This window comes from Trichechus manatus, unplaced genomic scaffold (genome assembly GCF_000243295.1).
Source record: "Trichechus manatus latirostris isolate Lorelei unplaced genomic scaffold, TriManLat1.0 scaffold00009, whole genome shotgun sequence".
Taxonomy (NCBI): domain Eukaryota; kingdom Metazoa; phylum Chordata; class Mammalia; order Sirenia; family Trichechidae; genus Trichechus; species Trichechus manatus.
In genome coordinates, this window is record NW_004443945.1 from 18,775,476 (window position 1) to 18,798,921 (window position 23,446).

At 35.5% G+C, this 23,446-nt stretch overlaps 1 protein-coding gene across 10 annotated transcripts in view; it reads right to left on the reverse strand.

Moving 5' to 3' along the window:
• VPS13B (vacuolar protein sorting 13 homolog B) overlaps nucleotides 1–23,446 on the reverse strand; it is an 866,934-nt gene that overhangs the window by 438,519 nt on the left and 404,969 nt on the right. For all 10 annotated transcript variants that reach the window (XR_002823075.1, XR_002823074.1, XM_023726045.1 and 7 more), the window contains exon 23: nucleotides 10,471–10,705. Coding sequence is in view for 8 of the 10 variants with exons in the window: in XM_023726045.1 (XP_023581813.1) it covers nucleotides 10,471–10,705 (235 nt within the window). In the remaining 2 variants the exon portion in view is untranslated. The remainder of the gene's footprint in view (nucleotides 1–10,470; nucleotides 10,706–23,446) is intronic.

Consider the following 23,446-nt stretch of genomic DNA (forward strand, 5'->3'; position numbering starts at 1 on the left):
CTACCACCAATGACTTCCCTGACAGGGAACACAACAGAGAGTCCCAGATGGAGCAGGAGAAAGGTGGGGTGCAGAACTCAAATTCTAGTCAGAAGACCAGACTTAATGGTCTGAGACTGGAGGAACCCCAGAAAGCATGGCCCCTGGATTCTCTATCAGCCCAGAACTAAAACAATTTCTCAGGCCAACTCTTCAGACAGGGATTGGACTGGACTGTGAGACATAAAGTGATACTCGTGAGGAGTGTGCCTCTTAGTTCAAGTAGATACAAGAGACTAAACGGGCAGCTTCTGTCTGGAGGTGAGATAGGAAAGCAGAGAGGGTTAGAAGCTGGTTGAATGGACATGGGGAATCAGGGGTGGAAAGGAGGAGTGTGCTGTCACAGAATGGGGGCAGCAACTGGGGTCACACAGCAATGTGTGTGTAAATTTTTGATTGAGAAACTAACTTGAAATGTAAACTTCATTTAAACTACAAAAAAAAAAAAAAGAAAAACCCGTTGTCATCGAGTCAGTCTCAACTCAGTGATGCTATAGGACAGAGTAGAACTGCTCCATGAGGTTTCCAAGGAGTGGCTGGTAAATTCGAACTACACTACCAGGGCTCCGAAGAGGGATATAGGTGGAAGAAAAGAAAAATAAATACAGTGAAACCTGTGAGAGCTGGAATTTGATGACACTGCCTTGTTTTTCTGGGTCTAGCAAGTTTTCCACCTTTGACAGGGTGCATGCAGTCTTACTACTTTTCTATCACTATTAGTGGAAAACATTTGAGTTTTGCATCTCTGACTGGTTTCTGCCTTACACAGGCTCCAGTTTTCATATGTACTGTACAGGTATGCGTCGTTTAATGTCCATGATACATTCTGTGAAACAGGACATTATGTGATTTGGACGTTGTACAAACACCTGTCTGCAGGGTCCTAGGCGTACTGGCCTGAGGGTTGCTGTATGGCTCGAAACCCGGGCAGCTCCCGCAGTGGACACCTCAGTTGAGTGCTTGCTGGGCGCAGCCTAGGCAGCTCCCGTTGCAGATGCCTCAGGTGAGCACTCAGCAGGAGTCCCAACTGGCTGTCTCAGCCTTCTCTGCTAAGCCAGCTGCAGGGAAGGGCAGCTCACCCATGAGACCCACACGGGGAGGTGACAGTGTGGGCTAAGGGGGGACAAGGGCGCCCGAGCCAGGGCTGGGATGTCCGGGGTGCATACCTTTCCATCAGTGCCCTGTGGGACCACACTGGACAAAACGCAGGGACTAGACTCAATGAATTGAGTGTGCCGAGGGGTACCAGGCTGGGAGTTTGGGCCTGGGCCTCCATCACCGCGGACTAGGTGGCGCGCAGAAGTGGTGCTCCAACCTCAAAATTGGGGCCTGGCGTCCTGGCACTCAGACACCTGGGTACCACGGCCCACAGACGTATACGTAGCTGGACACTGCTCCAATGGACATTAAGTGATGCACAGCTGTACATGCATCAAGGTAGCATTATGTAGAAGCAAACAGGAAACAGCTATTAATTCCTTAATACTGTAGTCATGAAGGCAGGAAGAAGGGGAAGCGGAGAGAGCAAAAGTGTAGAGAAACCCTTAAAAATATCAATGTGTCTCAGTGAAGGAAGGGAAACCACTCTAATTCAGTGCTTGGGAGCAAAGTGGGAAAGGGTGAAGGAGTGATGATCTAGTAGTCCCAGAGGGAAAGTGACAAGATGTGCAACCCATTATCCCACATATCATCTATAGATATGTGGGTGGGGCAAAGTATGTAAAAATATTTATATCATCTCTTTCACATCCTAAGAAGGACAGCTTCTATGCTGCTCTTGTACTGATCAAGATAATGAATGTAACTGCAATAACTGACAAAGCAAAGAGTAAGACCGAGATATAGGAGAGGGAAGGTAAGAGGAAATCAGAAAAGAGGCTAGAGGAGTAAGCAACATGGAAAGGAGAGATGACTGAAGACAGCCAGCCTATGCTGGAATTTTAGGAATAAAAAGAAGAAGAAAAGAAACAGATAACCTAAGTTTGCTGACCAAATAACTTCCTCATCTATAAAGATGCACATTATATTTCAAGGCTTACTGGAGTCAAATTTATGTTTCTTTTAGATGTCTCAGGATATTGAGAAAACCTTAAGGTAAGGGTAAAAAGGTCTCATTTTATTACTTGTATTCTAGTTGCACTCATAATGATAATCCTGGATAATTTTTTAAAAAGATTAAATTTTATACCAGATTTCCTGCTTAAGAAGGCAGAGAAATATATACAATATACCAAAACATTTCTATCAAAATAAAAGATACGAAGTACAAAAACCTTAGTTATCTATAGGAAACTTTTTTCTTTGAGGCTCATTCCATAGTGAATCTAAATAACTGGTTTCAATGAATTATTATTTTAGCAGAAATTTAGAACTCCAGAATAATAACCAAGAAATGCCAAAGAAAAAGAGAAAGAAAAATAATTTCTCAGGAGTTATGAGAATTAAAAAACAAACAAACAAACAGAAGTTATAATTAAATACATAGTCTTCATAACTACCAGAGCCAAACAGTGGTATTAATATAGAAATTTTAACTAAAAGTCAAAGTTGTTTTCTATAGTTTTATACAGACGAGTCATTAAGTTCTAATCAAAAGAGTTGTTGTTGGCTGCTGTCAATTCCAACTCATAGTGACCCAATGTGACAGAGTAGAACTGCCCCATAGGATATTCTTGGTTGTAATCGTCATAGAAGCAGATTGTCACCTCTTTCTCCCTCAAAGCTGCTGGGTAGGTTCAAACCACCAGCCTTTTGGTTAGCATCTGAGAGCTTAAACCTTGAGCCAGAGTAGTGTCACCAAAATCCCACTGTCGTCGAGTCAATTCTGACTCATAGTGACTCTATCGGACAGAGTAGAACTGCCTTATAGGGTTTCCAAGGAGCAGCTCGTGGATTCGAACTGCCGATCTTTTGGTTAGCAGCTGCGTTCTTAACCACCGTGCTACCAGGGCTCCAGAGTAGTGTCACAGAATTTGAAAACGGTTCAAAGAATGGTTCTTTAGTGTTTACCTTGATATCATTAGCAACTCCATTCTTTCCCAATGAATTCCAATTCTGCTTAAGTTATTCTGAGTTGGTTTTTGTTGCTTACAACAAAAGAATATCAAGTAATTTATACATCTAGGTACCACTCTCTCAAGGAACCCTGGTAGTGCAATGGTTAAGCACTAGGCTGCTAACCTAAAGGACGGCAGTTCGAACCCACCAGCCACTCTGTGGGAGAAAAAACCTGGTGGTCTGCTCTTGTAAAGATTTACATCCTAGGACAGTTCTAGTCTGTCATATAGGGTCTCTGTAAGTTAGAATTGACTCAATGACACACAACAACAACTGTGCTTTCTCTCTTGTCCTTTTCAATGCTAACCTAAAGGATTTTTCCAACCCACCAGCTACTCATGGGAGAAAAAACCTGGTGATCTGCTCCCTTAAAGATTTACACCCTAGGAAATCCTACAGGGCAGTTCTACTCTGTCATAGAGGGTCTCTATGAGTTAGAATCAACTCGACGTCACACAACAATCATTCTCTCTCTCTTCTGTCTTTCTCAAATAATTAAAAAAAAAATGCAGATTTATTGTATCAGTTCTTCATTTTCTCTTCAGTCCTCAAGTGACTATCATTTGACATTCATTAACATCATTCCTGTGAAGGTACTGTGATAAGAAAAACCAATGACCAAAACATCAAATCCCTTTAACATTTTTAGTCCTTATCTAACTGTGCATCCTTGCTGCATTTAAAATAGTCTAACCTTTTTCTTTCATAAGAGTACTGTCTCATGGTTTTTCCTCTATCTGACCTTTTATTTCTCTTCATAGATTATTCCTTTACTTCTCTTCCATAAACTTTAGTGTTCCCCCTTGTTCTATCCTGATCCCACTGAATTTGCCATCATGTGGTGTTATTGTTAGCTGCCATCGAGTGAGTCCCCAACTCACAGTGACAATAGGTTCAGATTATTATGATCCATAGGGTTTTCACTGACTGATTTTCAGAAGTAGATCACCAAGCCTTTCTTCCTAGACTGTCGTAGACTAGAAGTTCCACTGAAGCCTGTTCAGCATCATAACAATACTCAAGCCTCAACTGACAGATGAGTGGTGGCTGCACTTGAGATGGCATGGGTCAGGAATCGAACCTAGGTCTCCCAGATGGAAGGGAGAATTCTACCACTGACACAAGTAGCTTCTTTCATGGTTTTCTCTGCTACGATTATAAGAGATACTACAAAAGTTTTAAAGATGGAAAATGCATAAACAAATAGCAAGTGATTCTGAGGTACAGGAGGGAGGTAAGCTATAAAAATATAATCTGATTTATATCGTCAGTCCCTAGAGAGGTTGCCAATACTCAAGTATATTTGAAAAGGAGAATGCAGGTGTGACACTGAAACAAGAAAGACTGGTTAAACAGTGGTAAATGAGTAAATAGAACTCCAGATTCTTTATGCACAAGTGTAAAGGTAGAGAATAAGTAACTCTTTACAGGTATGCATCAAAGGGTTACACATAAATGTTTTTACTAATACCTTTTAAAATGAAAAAAAGGAAAGAATAAATTTCTGGTCCTTCCTAAGAAGTCAATATCCACAGTTTTTTGATACCTAACGAAAGTTTAAATCTCTTGAAATAATCTCCTTTCGTCGGGGTAGGTTTGGCCAATGAGTTACCATATGGTTAAAAAATTGTTTCTACTTTGTATTTCAATGTTGATTATATAGGCACTCTATATTCTCCTAGGGAGTATGAAAAATAGGCTTTGGAAGTTTCTATACGATTCTAGCCCTCTACATCTGGTATATGATTTCTTTTTTAAAAAGTTCAAAATAAACTAAGTTGCTGTGTAACTCAGTCCTAGAAAAAAATCACAGAATACAATAATATTTGATGCCTTAAAGATGGAGACTTCTGTAGTTCTTAAGTCATTCATAATGTATTTGAAAAGCAAAATGAGAATAAAATAATGTATCATATAAAAAGCAAAAGCAGTAGAAGTTGGCAGGAGTTCTGTAACATAAGAAGGATTTTAAAAGAGGACTACAGAAATAAAAATGGTGGGGCAGTATCTATCAGCCGTTTTATAAAATCCATTAGGGAAAACGGGCATATTACTGTCACAACATCTTTAAAAACATCACTAATGAATACTGTTTTCAGCAAAATGGTGGATTTAGTGTCTTCTGCTAGAAACAAGTAAAAATTAGGAATTCTGAAAGTATATGAATATATAACATATTTACATATAACAAAATATTTATAAATACAAGTTTTTATGTTTGTATGCAGGTACACATGCATATATTAACAATATGTTCTTAAATTCATTAATGAGTTCCCAAAAAAATAGGGATTATTAAGTCCAGGGTCTGGGGAAGCCAGAACTCAGAAAAGCAAGCTGAGCAAACACCTTAAGGCATTTCAAAGCTGGTTAAACTGAACATCCTTGTTCACAACCAAGCCTGATGGAAGAGAGAGCCCAGGGCCAGTGCACAACACAGAGACTAATTGGACATAATGCTAGTAAACAAATGGCTACAACCTTAATGTCAGGATAAACTAGAAATAAACGGCCCTGCCCTTCCCCTCTCTGCATGACCCTCTCACAAACTCTACCAGAAAACTGAATCATGAACAGAGAAAAAAAAGCTCTTATAAGAGGTTGTAGCCTGAATTTTTATTATCTGAGTGGCATAAAAACCTCTAACCAAGAATTCAGTTTTAAGCGGTCCTGAAATGGTAATGCCCCCAACCTGACAGAAATGCAAACCTTTCAGGCTAGCCTTAAAAAATTTCTATAATGAACATTTCCAGGAAAATAAGGGGCCCTCAAGAGGAAAGAAAACCAACAAAGAAACAAAAAATACACAAAGAATACTAACCATAAAAGGAAATAGAAGAAATCTGGCAAGAACAAAGTGTTTCATGTTTCAAGAAATAAAAGCCTGGACATATGAATAAAACGCAAGCAGCTTTAAAAAAGGAAAAAGAATCAAAATGAAAAGAACATCACAATAAATAAAAAATAAAATACAATAAATAAAGTATTATAAAGTTCAAGAACAGGAAAATTAGTCTATACTTTTAAATATCAAGAGAGGTTTGCCTCCGACTGGCAAGGGGCTATAAACGACCTCCTTGTGAGCTGGTAATATTCTTGATCTTGATTCAGGTGCTGGTAGATGGGTAGGTTTATTTTGCAAAAATATATCAAGGTGTACACTTAGAAGTTGTGTACATTTCTGTATGATATATTAGACTTGTATAAAAGTTTATACAAAAAAATTTCAAGTTCAACAGCATATTAGACATAACTGAAAAGAGAATCAATAAACTGGAAGACTTAAGTAAAGAAATTATCCAGGATAAAAAACATGAAAAAACATATTTTCACAGAAAAAATCAGAGAAGAGACAAGGAAAACAGAGTTAAAAAAGTAAAGAAAAGTCTAACATATATAGAGAGAGAATGAAGCAGAGGCAATATCTGAAGAGATAATGCCAGGAAACTTGCAGAATTCATAAAAGACGCCAATAGTAAAAATAAAACACAAAGACTGAGAAGCAAAGCGGTCAGAGAGAAGAGACAAAGTATCTTCAAAGGAGCCACAAACTGATAGTGAGTGGATCTCTCAAAGGGATAATGAAAAACAGAAGTCAGCAAAATAGTATCCTTAATAGCTGGACGAAAGTAACTCTCAGCAAAGAATTGTATACTCAATTTTTAAAAATATCTTTCAAAAAGGGGGTAAAATACAGACATTTTCAAAGAAAACTGACACAGTTTTCTGACAGCAAATCATCACAAAAACAAATCCTAAAGGATGTACTTAAAGCAGAAGAAAAAGTACCTGAAACAGAAACAAGAACTGAGCTGTGGGAAGGAATGACTAGGAAGGCTGTAGTATAGGGGTTGGCAAATTACTGTCTATTACCAAATTTGGCCCACCACCTGTTTTTGTAAATAAAGTTTCATTGGAACACAGTCATACCAGTTCACTGACATACTGTCTATGGCTGCTTTTGTATTACACAGCAAAGTTGAGTAGTTATGACATAAACCATATGGCCAGTAAGCTGAAAATATTATCTGGTCCTTTATTTTAAAAATTTTCTAACTTTACCCTAGTTATATATATAGCCAAATCTAAACAATTATTTTATAAAATAATAATGATATTTTAGAAAGTTTGAAAAAATAAGAGAATTTAAATATATGACAATAATAACATGTTAATTTGGAGATGGTGAGAGGATGAAAAGTATTTTAAGACCAGTGTATTATTCATGAGGAGTGTAAACAGATTGATTTCCTACAGAATTTAACAACTAAAATATACATGTTAATATTTCTAGGACTGTAGTTTACTTTGTGGAAATAGTATTAATTTCTAGGATAAAAAATAATAGTAACGGAATAATTTCCAATATACCACTCCCCCCAAAAAAAGTGGGATTAGGCAATATTTTACAAAGGACATCATTGAAACCTTAAACCAAAAATATCCCTGAAGTCCTCTTAAAACCAAACAATAGTTTAGCTTAAATAATAAAATAGGTCTGCTGGGAGCATTATGTTTTGTTTTGTTTTTTATTGTGCTTTAGGTAAAAGGTTACAGAGCCAATTAGTTTCTCATTCAACAATAATAAACAAATTGTTTTGTGACATTGGTTGCAATCCCCATGATGTGTCAACACTCTCCCGTTCTCCACCCCAGGTTCCTCATTTCCCTTCATCCCATTTTCCTGTTCCTTCTTGCCTTCTCCTCTTTGGAGCATTATGTTCTTTTAAAAACTATCTATATGCGATCCAACTGACAACAACAACTTGAAAGATTATATAGGAACCTTACGGGACACTGAGTTTATGTTAATGGAAGAGGAACAACTCAGAAAAAGGAGGGTGCGAATAGTTGCACAACTCAAAAATCGTAATCAATGTCACTGAATTGTACATATAGAAACTGTTGAATTGCTTTATGTTTTGCTATGTATATTCTCAACAACAACAACAAAGACTATGAAACAAACAAAAAAAGCAACATCAATTGTTTATTTCTTGGTCTGGAATTTAAGAAATTTTTACCTACCTGTGAAACAGATAAAGAAAAAACAAAATTGAAAACGTAAATTAATTAATTACATACTATCAAGTTCCAGTCAAGAATTTAGTTTCAAGTTGTCCTGAACTGGTAATGCTCCCAACCTGACAGAAGTAAAGCAAACCTGTGTGTGTATGTGTGTGTAAACTTAAGACAACTCATAGAATAAAAGAAAATCTTTCCAAATCACATATCTCATAAGCGTCTGATATTCAGAGCACATAAAGAAGTCTTACACCACAACAACAAAAAGCAAATAACCCACCCAATTTGAATGTGGGCAAAGGTGTTGAATAGAAGATATAAAAAGAAGTAATGCAAACGGACAACGAGCACATGTAAAAGATGCTCAACATCACAGTCACTAGAGAAATGCAAATCAAAATCCCAATTAGATACTACTTCACACTCACTAGGATGGCTATCATTAAAAAAAAACAACAACAACAGACAATAACATGCAGTAATACAGATGTGGAGAAATTGGAACCCCCATACACTGATGTGTGATTAAAAAATAGTACAATATTTTGGAACAGTCTGGCAGCGCCTCAAAAGCTTAAAAACAGAGTTACGATATGACCCAACAATTCCACTTCCAGGTGTGTGTGTGTGTGTGTCTGTGTCTGTGTGTCTGTGTGTGTGTGTGTGTCTGTGTGTCTGTGTATACCCAAGAGAAATGAAAACATTGGTCTATGCAAAAACTAGTAAATGAACATTCATACTAGCATTATTCGTAATAGCTAAAGAGTAAAAACAACCTAAATGTCCATTGACTGAAGAATGGACAGATGGTTTATCCACACAATGGGATATTATTCAGCCATAAAAGGAATGATGTACTGACACACGCTACAATGTGAATCAGTCCTGAAAACATTATGCTAAGTGAAAGAAGTCAGTCACAAAAGACCACATATTATGTAATTCCATTTATATGAATGTCTAGAATAGGTAAATTCAAAGAAGAAGAACGTTGATTAGAGGTTGCCAGGGTCTAAGGAGAGAGGGAAAATAGGAAAAGATTGAATGGTACAGCATTTCCTTCTGGGGTGATGAAAATGTGCTAAAATTAGATAGTGGTGATGGGTGCACAATTCTGTGATTATACTAAAAATCACTGAATCGTATACTTTAGAAGGAAGAATTTTATGATATATTAATTATATCTCAAAAGGCTGTTATAAAAAATTTCAATGAGTTTTAACAAAAAAAAATCAAGGAATAAATATTTTAATCTTACAAAAATTATACCATGTAAAAATTTTTAAAAATAAAAGAAGGAGCACTCCCCAACTCAACTCACCTTGAGCCTAGCACATCCTTAATATATTTTACAATAACTGCTGTAATAATGAAGAATTTCCTGCAACCAAAAGTGAATACCAGAGGATGGATATGTCCAATATGCTAGAGAAAGGATCCTTGCATCAAGACAAAGATCATACAAGAAGAATTCTAAAAACATTCTTTCTAAATCATAGGACTCTTATGATTTTATCATAATAGTATTCACATTACTAAATATCAACATTAATTTCTGACAGTAAAATCATGCTTACTTCTGATAAATCAAACTAAATTTCAGTACAAAGAAAGAGCGATAGTGACATCAAAGTCTTTACTTACACAGACTATATCTGCTTTTCCATAACAGTATGTGTAGTAATCTGAATGATATCAGAGCCATACACTTACATCTTAATAATGTGAACAAGGTGTTGACCTGTTTAGTACTGTCAAAAATTGAGACTTGTTATTAAAGTATAGATCCACATTATTTACTTTGTGACTCAGAACTTTTCCAAGTTCACACATTGTTTGGGATGAATATGTCAAAAGTTCAAAAGGGTAGAAATCTGCACCTGAAAACACTGCAGTAAAAGAAATCAAGTACTTATTGAAGAAAGAGACATGGCTACAATCATCACACAATTACATACTTGGTTCAAACTAAACAACAAAATCTAGGAATAAATTATGCTTGATGTAAATAATATATTCATTTAAAACAGTCAAGTGTCTTAAATTAAGATCAACCTATGTATCATTCTCAGTTCAGTCTAACGTAAACACCAAGAACCAACTTTTTTCCCAAGGTAACTTTTTCAATATAGCGTTTTAGTAATTATACTGCATTGCATCTGATCTTTTGTAGACAATATATATTTTTATATACTTATAAATATATGATTGAAATAAATGGCACTTTCTTTGGATGTGAAAATCTTTCAATAAGACTGATGTGATTTACATCTGCACTAGCATATTTAAAAAAAATTAAACTAAAAATATTAGTAGATAATAACCATAAGAATAATTTTTTAAATGTACCTTCTTCAATGATGGGTCGTGGAATGACAAATGGAATCTCCTGCAAAGGTTCCATATACTTATGACCAGCACTAATTATCTTTATTTGAGGCAAACAAAGGACCAGAGTTCCCGGCATGCTGGTTTGTCCATGGTACCAACTTCTCACTGTACCAGGAATGTCACCAGATACAATTGTACTTGGGGAAGGCAGGCTATCATTTGGAATGAACACACACCACGACTGTACTTCAAGCTAGAAAACAAAAGCAGAATTACAATATTTGGATCAGACTAAATCTGGGAGAGAAAAAGCACCCTCAAACACCTAACATCCTCACCAGAATAAATAAGCAAGCTAAAAAAATAAAATGTCCCATATTTACATCCTTAGGATTTAATTTTACTCAAGAATCTAATACTTGAAAAGGTGTTGTTTCTGCTATAAACTTGATCAAAAGGGCACAGTGACAAGAGATGAAAATATATGTCTTTCCACCATTCTTTCCAAGAAACACGACTGAGTTAGAAAACGTGTTTGTCAGAAAAACGTGAGCAAAATCGTCCCTCTTCTGCAGTTTATTAAATTTTGTTAACACCAGCTAAGACATTAGAATTTACTAGCATTTTATTGCTCTCACTATCTTAAAAAAGAAAACAAACCAAAATACCTATTTTGGCTTTTCCTTTTTTACTTTACATATGAAAACGTAAGAAAAAATTGTTCCGGTTATATCACCAGGCAACCATTAAAGCAGAATATGTTTATATCACATACTCCCTCTCTTTTTATATACATGTATACAAAAACTGCACCACCTGTTTGTCAGTTTGCCATACAGTGATGGCTTGGGATTTGCTATGATGCTGGAAGGTATGCCACCGGTACCTCAACTATCAGCAAGTTTACTCATGGTAGACAGGTTTCAGTCGAGCTTGCAGACTAAGACAGACTAAGAAAAAAGGCCTGATGACCTACTTCAGAAAATTAGCCAGTGAAAATACTATGGATCACAAGTGATTACTATCTGATATAGTGCTGAAGATGAGCCACATAGGTTAGAAGGCACTCAAAATACACAGTGACCACAACAATAGACGCTAGCATACAACAATTGTGAAGATAGCACAGGACCCGGCAACATTTCGTTCTGTTGTAAGGACACCATGCATCAGACCCAACTCAAGGGCAATTAACACCAAAAACAATTCAAGTACATGTACATATCTATCACATTTGTTGTATATAAAGAATATATGGTAATGAAGAAAATCCAGAAGACTTCAAAATCAGAGTTATTACTTGCTTTTGTCACCTTTCAAATTACCTAAACTGTGACTTCATGTAAAAATTTTACTCGACCCTTTCTGCATTACAGTTACATAAAACAAACAAACAAAAAACCAAACCCGTTGCGGTCAATTCCAAATCATAGCAACCCTATTAGTTTACCATAAAAATTTTCTAGTAACTTTACCCCGCCCTTAAGACAGCTGAAATAAGACTGAGTAAGCCCAAACCAAAAACTGAACTCATGAGTTCTAAATTTAGAAGCAATACAGATTAAAGTCAAGTAGTCTTAGTTGGCTGTTAGAAAATTAATATTCTCTACCTGGTTAACAAATGGTCAACAGACTAATACACTTTAATTATTTCTTTAAAAATACAAAATATGACTTTAAAATTTTTGCAAAATATTTGTCACACAAAGGTTATGTGAAGTGATAAAAAATTTATTTGCTTGATGTTATGGATTGAACCGTATCCCCCCAAAATATGTGTTGTAAATCCTAACCTCTATGCCTATGGTTATAATCTCATTTGGGAATGAGTCTTCTGCTATGTTAATGAGGCAGGATTAGTGTAGGGTGTGTCTTCAGTCAACCTGCCTACTAGAGACAAAAGGAGCAGGTTAGGCAAGCAGAGATGTGGAAGAGAGATGCTAAGCCATATGAAGACTGCCCAGAATCAGAAGCTTAGAAGAGACAAGGACCTTCCTCCAGAGCAGAAAGAGAGAAAAAGCCTTCCCCTAGAGCTGAAACCCTGAATTCGGACTTCTAACCTCCTAAACTGTGAGAAAATAAATTTCTGTTTGTTAAAGCCACCCAATTATAGTATTTCTGTTATAGCAGCACTAGATAACTAAGACACTTGATATTGCTTGGCTATTCTAGGAATTTATGTTAGCAAAGAGACTGTATTTTATAAAAGATAACTAAACATACAGTAATATTCTTTCTCTTGCTGTTGATATTTTGCTTAGAGCATAATGATATGTAAATTAACAGGCTTAGAATTCCTTGTTTGCTAGTATAATAAATAAACCAAAATTATTCATCTTTGCTTAAACATTTCTGTACATAGACAAGCTGATGAATTCAGTGAAGAAAAATATAAGTAAAAGTTTACAAAAATAAATGAATTGCTTTATGAAGTATGAGTATTTTCTAGAGATCTAGAATTACTTCTAGAAATTATCTAAGCTGCAAGATAAAATAAGGTACATATGTGTTAGTAGTTGATTAAGATCATAGTAAATATTTTATTTATTCTGAAGTAGAAGTAAGTCTATATTGTCATAGATCTACTACATTTAGGTTTTAAATATTTACCATAATTCATTAGTGATGTTTAATTACTCAATTTAAAATTGCACATTAAGATCATACTCTCCTTTATTAATTATGGTTATAAGGGCAAAGTATTGAGTTAATAATTAGCACTTAATGTAGGTACTGAGGCTATGCTGAAAAATAATTTTAATAATATGAGGTAATTAGTTAAATATGTAACCATACACAAATATATGCATATATGTCATGAGAAATAATTTTAAATTATGTCAAAATTTCCAAAATCATATTTTTCAGAATTTCACTAATACAAAAATAAATTATTTCCCCAAATTTAAGTAACTGGAGCAATGCATACAGAATCATCAGTGTGTCAGCATGAGATATGTAATAACTCTAAAAGATAAACTTTTAAAATGTGATACATGTTGTGGGGATTCCTTTAATGATAAGAATCAAAACATATATATATATATACACACATATACATATGTTTTGATTCTTTTATATATATATATCCAAATTACTCAAAATTATATTACATCTATTATATATATTAAAGCTATCACATAGATCTTTTTACACTTCTAAAATAACTGTTAAACTGTATGTCTAAAATAGTGGTTTTAATGTAAAATGCTGAGTGATTTATGTAACTGAATATAAATCTGCAACAGTAAATTTTCAATTAATGTAAGGATCTGACAATCCAAGCGAAAAAAAATGAAGTAATCTGCCAGTAAGAAGTCCTCAAGCTGGGGGTCAGATCATGTTCATGGAAACCATCTGGTTGGGACCCTCTGAGCCACACCAAACACAAATGATCTTTTTAAAAAAATATCCTATTCATTAATGCATCACAGCTGCGCTGAGTGTTACTTCATTTTTCCATGGCAACATCCTTTCTGTTTCAAGGATCTTATTTCAGTTTTGGTAGCAACGTGTTCTTTTGCCAATATTGAACATATTCATGTGTTCAAGTGAAGGGATTATTACAAATTCTTGAAGTAGAACCACCTCTATTTAGATTCTTTATTAGGTCAAAGGCTACACATCTAAGTATCATATACTGAGGATAAACCAATGAAGTAAAAATCTGGTATTCTTATTTTAATAAACGAAGTGATTATACCACATTTTATCTGAAGTTCCAAATGTATGTACCATTTGAAAAAATACATGCCATTGTGTCTCTCTACCTCCATATCCAAGTTTGGTAAACTTAGATTTTTCTAATTTATACTCTCTATCACTATGATCAAGAACTCGGCTGCTAACCAAAAAGTCAGCAGTTCAAATCCACCAGCCCCTCCTTGGAAACCCTATGGGGCAGTTCTACTCTGTCCTATAGGGTCACCATGAGTCAGAGTCGAGTCCAGGGCAACAGATTTGGTTTTTGGTTTTATACCTATAGGGTTGCTATGAGTCGGAATTGACTTAACGGCAACAGGTTTGGGTATTTTTTTTATATAGTTGTGATCACAACTTAATTAAAAAGGAGGGACTAAGATAGATGTATTTATACATTAATCTAAAAATGTTAATTAACTCACTATCATATAAAATACATTATATATAAATGCTTAAAATGTTGTACCCTATTTCCCACTTCCCACATAACACATTTCTCTTGACTTAAAATCGGAAACTTTAGCGATAATTATATTTAGTAGAATTTCAACAGAATTAAATGTCCTCTACTTGAATGTATTTTATTCTTCAGTAAACAATTTCAAATACAAAACAAAAATAAACACTGCAGGTTGGATTTTCATTTATTCACTTTTCCTTTCTTTCCTTTATGCATTCTCTAATATCTACCTGAACTGAGCTGGAAGTCAGAAATATAGAGACAAAAGACATAGTCCAAGCCCTCGAGAAGCTTAAAACCTCGAGAAGCTTAAAACTAGAGTTTTAAAATACTAATATTCTAACTGTAGTATCACTAGAAGGTAAGCTTAATAAAGTCAGAGACTGCATATTTTGATTACGGTTTAAGTACACAGTACAGTGACTAGTACTAGATGCTCAATAAATTATTATTAAATAAACGAACACAGTTATTTTTACGGGCATCAGATGCTGATGTTAAGTAAAGTAACTGTTTTGTGCATGCCATTCATCATTGCACTCCAAAGAGGCAGCCTAGTAGGGTGATTAATAACACTGACTCATAGCGATCCTATAGTGGCTCTATCGGACAGAGTAGAACTGTCCCCATAGGGTTTCCAAGGAAGGGCTGGTGGATTTGAACTGCCGACCTTTTGGTTAGCAGCTGAGTTCTTAATGACTGCCACCAGGGCTCTGACTCCTCAGCCAGGTGGGTTCAAATTCAGCTGTGGGACCTTAGACAAGTTATTTAATCTCTCCATGAGTTCAGTTTCTTCATCTCTAAAATAAGGAAAACCATAGCACTGATACAAAGATTTAACACAGTAAATGACACCTGAATGTTTGCTCAATAAATAAAGTCAATAACAAGCATTGTGTATGTACAATACGCCAGATTCATTTATTAGCCCTCAAGGATTTACAAAAGATGTTCGCAGTTCTTTTATTAAAAAATGCTGCTGTTTATGGTCTAAGCTCCCTATGGGCATAGTGACCACCAAAATTAATAGTACTCCTTTTGCACTACAAATATACAAACTATCACTCAAATCAGTTTTCCTATTTTATAAACTTTCAGTGCATTATAAAAATATTTTTGGGTATTGCATATTTGGTAGAAATCTAAACATACTTAATTTGGGGTCTTAAGTTAAAAACCTCAAAAGTGAACCTTTGTTGCCCTCCTTTCCGGAGCAAGTGTTCTCAATTTCTGCACTTTTTCCATAAGTACTTGTCAAGGGAAGACATGAAAAAAATTCTTAGATTTGTATTTGAAACCTGCGCCTTCTAACAAACTACCACGTAATGACTGTCACTTCCTCAGTATCTATAAATAAGAATGTGAGCCTGTGTACAAAATCTGTAAGCATTAAATGTAAAAACTCACTTTTACAATGAAGGTGATTGACAGTTGATTTTACTGTCCTGAGATGTCTATTCCCATTTCATCCTGGAGATAAGCTACGAAGTTCACTGGACATCACATATATCAAGCAATATGATTACTGCATCACTGGTCATTCTCCAGATGTAAATTTCTGTGAGGGAGTTTTATGGGCCTACCTTGCCTAGCTTAAGGTGCTTGGGGCACCCTGACTGAGACTCATCAAAACCAGAATGTGAGAAGCAGTTCCCTAAAAGAATAACAGAGCAATATTAGCAAAAGGAGGACATCAGGATGCTCTGTATGAAAAATAAAGAGTCCATTACACTATACTGTCCACTCAGAAGACTTCAGGGACTAGGAAAAACACCCAGTAAATGCCATAGGACAGTAACATGAACTTCAATGCATAAGGCAAGAAAGCTGAGTTTGGTAAAAACCAGGGCAATGTTCTCCTAGTAAATTCAAGGTCAGAGTATTTCTATTTTGTCAACTGCACGCACTGCCAATTATATGCTTCTGGGATCAAAATACGGCTTTTTGAAGTATAATAGATAGGTTCTTTGCTGCTCAGTAGATAGACAAAAATTGCAAAAACAAGTGAGTTTATACTTATCTATCACTACAGAGCCCCAAAGCCAACCTTGCTTAAAAAAAAAAAGAAATTGTTCAAGGCTATATGTAGTATAAAATAGTCCATTACAACCAAGCATAGAAGCCTCTATTTCCCACTGAAAAACAAATAGACTGTAGTAAATATTGTTAACGTCTTTATGCAATGTAAGTCTTTCTACCATAAGCAAAAAAGAACATGGGCTTAGCAAATACCAATTTTGGCTCCAAAATCAACTTTCCAGAAACTCTGGTTCCAAACACATTTACTTGCTCAAACTTCCACTAAAAGAATAATCCTTTGATGGTTTTAAGTCACAATGTTCTGTTTTATCTGATGACAACTTCAAGGTTTTCTGTTTTATATTTTGGTGCATAAAACATTTTGGAACATGGACACTGATTTAAAAAAAAACTCAGAATTCTAAGACTTAGATTTTAATCATTTAATCATAATCTAATTTTATCTTTAAAAATTTCCAGAATACATTAGCATCTGGAAATGTCTAAATATACAGTATGCTTAATACAGGGCCAGGACCAGGGTGAGGCAAGCAAGGTGACTAGGTCATATTCAAGATAACCTACATAAAGATATTTCATTTGGTACTCCTGTAATTTTATGTTAATTCATACTAAATAAACTTATTTAGTCAAAATGATAAAATCACTATCTACTTAGAATTAATTGAAAATGACATATAAGTTCATTGTTGGTGATAAAGCTAATAAAAACACTGCATCATTAAACAAGCAAAAAAACAAAAGGACACCATAAGAATGTTAAAATTAGAGTAATCTTAAACATTATTTAATCTAAAGATTTCTTAAAAGAGATGAGGAAAGTAAAGCGCATAGTTAACACCCAGGATTTGATACTGCTGACTACTGGCTCCTTGAAATTTCATACATCCTTGGTTTCCAGGAATTCACTAACTTCTCCTCCTAGATCTCTGGATCACTTACAGCTTCCTTCAGGGAGCTCTAGTGGCACAACAGTTCAGCATTTGGCAGCTAACAGAAAGGTTGGTGGTTCCAACCCACCAGCCGCTTGAAAGGAGACATGACCTGGGGCCTGGCAATCTGCTCCCGTACAGATTACAGCCTACAAAACCCTGTGGGGCAGTTCTACTTTGTCACGCGGGTTGCTACGAGTTGGGATCAACTTGACAGCACCTAACAACAAAGCTTCCTTCAAAGATATTTTCTCATCTACTGACTACTTTAAAAATTATATTCCCTTTGAATAACCCCTTCTACTCCATCTAACAATCTGTGTTGCTGTTGTTAGGTGCCACTGAGTCGGTTCTGACTCATAGCAACCCTATGTACAACAGAATGAAACACTACTTAGTTCTATGCCATCCTCATGATTGTTGCTATGCTGGAGCCCACTGCTAGAGCTACTGTGTCAATCCATCTCTTGAGTGTTTTCTTCTTTTTTGCTGACCTTCTACTTTACCAAGCATGATGTCCTTCTCCAGGGACTTGTCCCTCCTGATAAAATGCCCAAAATATGTGAGACAAACTCTCATCATCCTCGCTTCTAAGGAGCATTCTGGCTGTACTTCTTCCAAGACAGATTTGTTCATTCTTTTGGCAGTCCATGGTATATTCGATATTCTTCACCAAAACCACAATTCAAAGGCGTCAATTCTTCTTCTATCTTCCTTATTCACTGTCCAGCTTTCACATGCATATGGGGTGATGGAAAACAGCATGGCTTAGGTCAGGTGCACCTTAATCCTCAAAGTGACATCTTTGCTTTTTTAACACTTTAAAGAGGTTTTTTGCAGGACATTTGCCCAGTGCAACGCATGGTTTGATTTCTTTACTGCTGCTTTCATGGATGTTGACTGTGGATCCAAGTAAAACGAAATCCTTGACAACTTCAATATTTTCTCCATTTATCATGATGGTGCTTATTAACTATCTGTAGAAGGCTCCAAAAACTGTCTTTACTGTGAATCTTTAGCTACAGATATGAATATCCTACTGTCTAATAGATACCAGGCCATTCCATAAGCATTTCAAATACATATATAAATTCGAACTCCCTATTTGTCCTTAACCCTGAAAAGCTGCTTCTTCTATCAGTTAATGGTATCACTAATCACCTAAACACCAAAATTGGGACCTGGAAGGCCACTTCCACTTAGACTGCCTCCTTTCCCTCATTCCCCACATCGATTAGCCACCAAGTCTTGCTGATTTTACCTTAAGTCTCTCAGGGATCAATGTCCTTCTTTGCCTGTTGTCCAGTGTTTTACAAACGTTGTTTCATATATTTTTCCCATTTTTTGGTTGTTTCAGGTGGCAGGATAAATCTGGTCCCTGTTACTTCATCCTGGCTAGAGTAGAATGTTTTCCAGTCTATCTTATGTTCTAGAACATTAGTGTGCCTACTTGTTAGGACATAGTATCATTAAATTTCTGATAACACTTGGGGTCTTAAGTTAGAAGATTTTCCTACAGCTATCAAACAATCATGTAACCTAATACTATCTTTCAAATTCCTTGTTACATGACCACTTGAAATGATATAAATAAAGGGTAACTGCACCCGATTATTCAATTCTTTTGTGGAATAAATAGGGAATGAGATTACTTTTAATACAAGCACTTACAGCATCATGAAAAAACTTTTAGGACCACAGCAAACTTCAAATAGCTAAATATGCTTGATAGTTATTATATTCTATACCATGTAACAGTGTCAATTAGTTCCTCTACAAATCAATAAATACTCATTAGGGAACAATACCTAAATTCAATCATGAACTAGGCATTGCATGGTCTAGGCATCCTTTAAGTAAATGACAATTTATCTTGACATCCCTATTTCTTCTTCTGGATCGTAAGAGTTTTCTAAGGAACATCTCTAAGAGAAGTTTCCCACAAGATGCTTTACACCATGACATTTTGCCTTTTTCCACTAGACAAAGAGAATCATTATGTTTCTTTTGTCTCCTCAGCATCTAGCATGGTATATATAAAAGATTAAGTGCTGAATGTGAGAATGAATGAAAGGAAAAAATAAACTAAAGGGAAAAAAGCATTCCATAATATATTATGGTACTAGGTAACTGGCTGTTTTAAATTATAAACAAGTTTATACAAGGGTGTTAAAAGGTTAACACGCTATGGCTCTTAAATACTTACATTTTAACAAGATTTTTAAAAAATACAGTATTTAACAGAAAAGATATATGAAATTTCAGAAAGCCAAAGGAGCACCTTAGAGAAATCCCTCAAATTATACAACCACCTTCTTCATCAACTCTAGGGCTACTTCTGAGGAAAGAAGGCAATTAATATTGAAAAGACACATAAAATTCTAACAATTTTTCTATAGTCCCACCATATTAAAGTTCAGTAAATACATGCTGAATGAAATGAACGCTATACAAGCTTATTTTCTAGGATTTTGGTAGCAAACCACTTTCACTAGAGCAGAGTGGAAAGATTATAGGCAAAAGAAGAAGAAAGGTACACTGCTTAGAGGTTAAAGCTGTAGATAAGAGAATTAAAAGAGAAAAATTTTGTGTAACATCAGGTTGGACTTCAAAATTCAAGAGAGATGTTTTCCATGAAGATCTATTATACACTAAATAACTCTAAGAAAATAGCCAAATAAAAATATGACTTTTCTACCTCAATTCTTAGTACCAATTTAGTGAAATAAAAATACCACTAATTCCTGAATACGGCTGACTTAAAGTGCCAGAGAAAAGCCTGACATTTAAGGTTAAGTTCTAGTGAGAGATCTGACAATATCTGGATTATTCCCTTCTTCTATGGAACACTGTGTATGTCAAATCATAATTTAGAATTTTAAATTGAACTACAATCAGATAAGCTCACAATTACTTATATAATCATTTTAATAGAAATGTGCTTTAAAGCAGTAACTCACATTTTTAACTGCTTACTATTACATCATTTTAGTATTTGCCTTATATCTGAATGCTAAACACACTTAGAATTACTCTTTCTAGAGGGTTATTAGAATGGTGTGTAACAAGATGTATTACAAGAGTCGTACTGATCAGAAAAAATAACTTATTTTATTGGAGATTTAGTTGAAATAGAATATAGTAAGTCGGTGAAATGAGAGTATCACGTGAAGTTCACCAAAGCACTGTGGAGAAACACAGGATACAAAAAAATACAACAAGAAATAAGAAGTCCAAAAATTAAGAAAGAGGAGAATGCTGAGATTTTTCTTGTGACCGCAGACTACAGTAAGCCAAGAATACAAATAAAGTTTGACCAAATAGAGAGAATGTAACTAAGACAGAATTGCCCATGTATCATTCTCATTCCCTTAAATAACAGGTCTCTCCTTAGGTTAAAAGATTGAGAAATGCTACAAGTAATTAAGTAAACAGATAACAGTCATCAGAACAAAACTATACATGGTCTAGTTAGCTTTACCTTGAAGAGGGTTCTAGGGAAGTACTTATATAGGTATTCAACGGTAAACAAAAGAGATCATCAGGAGATAGTCTTTTATTACAGATGAAGGACCTTAACATTGAATATAAAATGTTCAGCAACATTTAGGTAGAATAGATTTTGTGCATTTTCTGCCAACTTCAGCGGCAGACAATGTAAATGAACCAAATGTTTCTGGCATTCCTTTGTCTCATCTCTTTTATCTGATGCCACCACTGTGCTCTAGAGGAGAAGGAAGGTGAGTCAACACAAGACATTAGGAAAATGTACTAAAAGGCCTCAAGGTGGCTGAGATTGGTGAGACATAGGTGATGTCTATTAAAAAGCCACACTTCCTGCAACCTAAGAGTTAAGGCAACAAGAGAATGGCAAGTCACATTTTCTCCCTTGTTCCTGGGACCTACTCTTTTCTTAACTTTATTAGGCAACATGTTCAGAAAAGAGAGACTACAGAGGCTGTAAATCGATGCTTAATTTTGAATACTAATATTTTTCTTCAGTATTCATATATATCCCAATATATTTATTCTTTCTGGTGTATTTCATCACTTCCCACAGAACCAAGATTCTGTTATCATTTCCTTTCAGCATAAAGAACTTCTATGAACATATTTCCTATTGAATATCAGATGGAGAAAAATTCTGCCTTTATCTTACCTTCATTTTTTATGCACAGATCTGCTGATTATAGAATTCTGTGTGGACAGATTGTTTTTCCCCCTTCAGCAATAAAAGATATTATTCCATTGTCTTCTGGCCTCTACTGTTACTGATAACAAGTCAGGTCTTTAGTTACCACTGCTACCTTGTATATAATATGTCAGCCTCTATCTGCTTTTCTTATCTTTGGTTTTCAGTAGTTTGACTATGAAATACCTCAGCGTGCTTTTCTTATTTATTCTGCTTGGAGTTTACTGAGATTCTTGGATTTGTATGTTGTGTCTTACATTAATTTTGAAAAATTCCTGAATATTACTTCTAATATTTCTTCTGCCTCGTTCTCCTTCTCGGACTCCAATACACATACATAGGAGTATTTGATAATTCCTCAGATTGCAGACTCTCCTGTTATTTACTCTTTTTGAAATCTTTTATTTCAGTTTGGATAATTCTACTGACTTGTCATCAAGTTCACTGATTTATCCTCTGCTGTGTTCATTTTCTGACAAACTCACTAAAAGAATTCTTCATATCTGATGTATTTTTTAAGATAGCATTTCTGCTTGGCTCTATTTTACAGTTTCTACCTTTCTGCTGAAACTCCCCTTCTATTCATACATGATGTACGCCTTTACCACTACATCCTTTAACACAGTTATTTAAAGTCCCTGTCAAATAATTTCAAATCTAGGTCACCTCGGGGTCTGATTATATTGACTATTTACTCTCTTGATGAGTTATATTTTCTTGATTGTTAATACATCTTATAATGATTTATTGTATGCCATACAATATATGCAAAGAACACTAGATAATGAGGAAATATTTATGTTCAAAAAAGGCCATGCTGCTTCTTCTGGCTGGCCATCAGTATCTTTATTGGGAGAGAGGGGTGTCGAGTCAATCTAGTCTGTATTTGAGCTGTTTCTAGGCTTTGTGGTTGCTTTAATTATATTCATTTTTCACCAGAGGCTTCAAATCATTTAAGAGCAAGATAAGAGCACCTTCGTTTTAGCTGGGCCTGGGGTCTGAGCGTATAAAGGGCTTGTCTCATTTATCCCGTCCATCTCTCAGAATTCAACAAGCCGCACGATCCTGCACATCAGCGGAGTTCCCTCTAGCTCTCCTCCCCTCTCTGAATGATACAGGGCCTCCACTTGTAATTCAGTGAAACGACCAAAGTGCCTGTGAGGTGTTGTGTTTCACCCTCGACATACTGCACATTCACTGAGAGGTTTTTCCTCAATTTTTCTGCTCTATCCCCAATCTTTATAGAAAATATTAGATGAAGGACCATGGAAAATAAGTGATGGATGTGTGCAGACACCTCCCTCCTTGTGTCTAGGGTTGTAAGTATTCTAAACTTTCATGCTAGTTCACACTCAGTCTTTAAAAACGTGTTAAAAGTTCATCTGTTTTCTTCTTACTCATGTCTATGAGCTTCCTTCTCCTGATGCTCTGCCAAAGCTGAAAGCAGCTGTACATCCCATCTATCCTTGGAATTACTGCTTCTCACAATTTGGGTTTTAGCATACTGGTGTTATGGCAGTGTCAGTTGGGACCTCACCTCTCTGGTGGGCTTAAAATAACTATAATGTTGTAGACCATCTAGCTTGTTCTTCTTAAAGTGAGGGCAACTTTCTTTTGTGACTTTCTAAATCTTAAGCAGAAGTGGAAGACCCTAGTACTTAGATATTT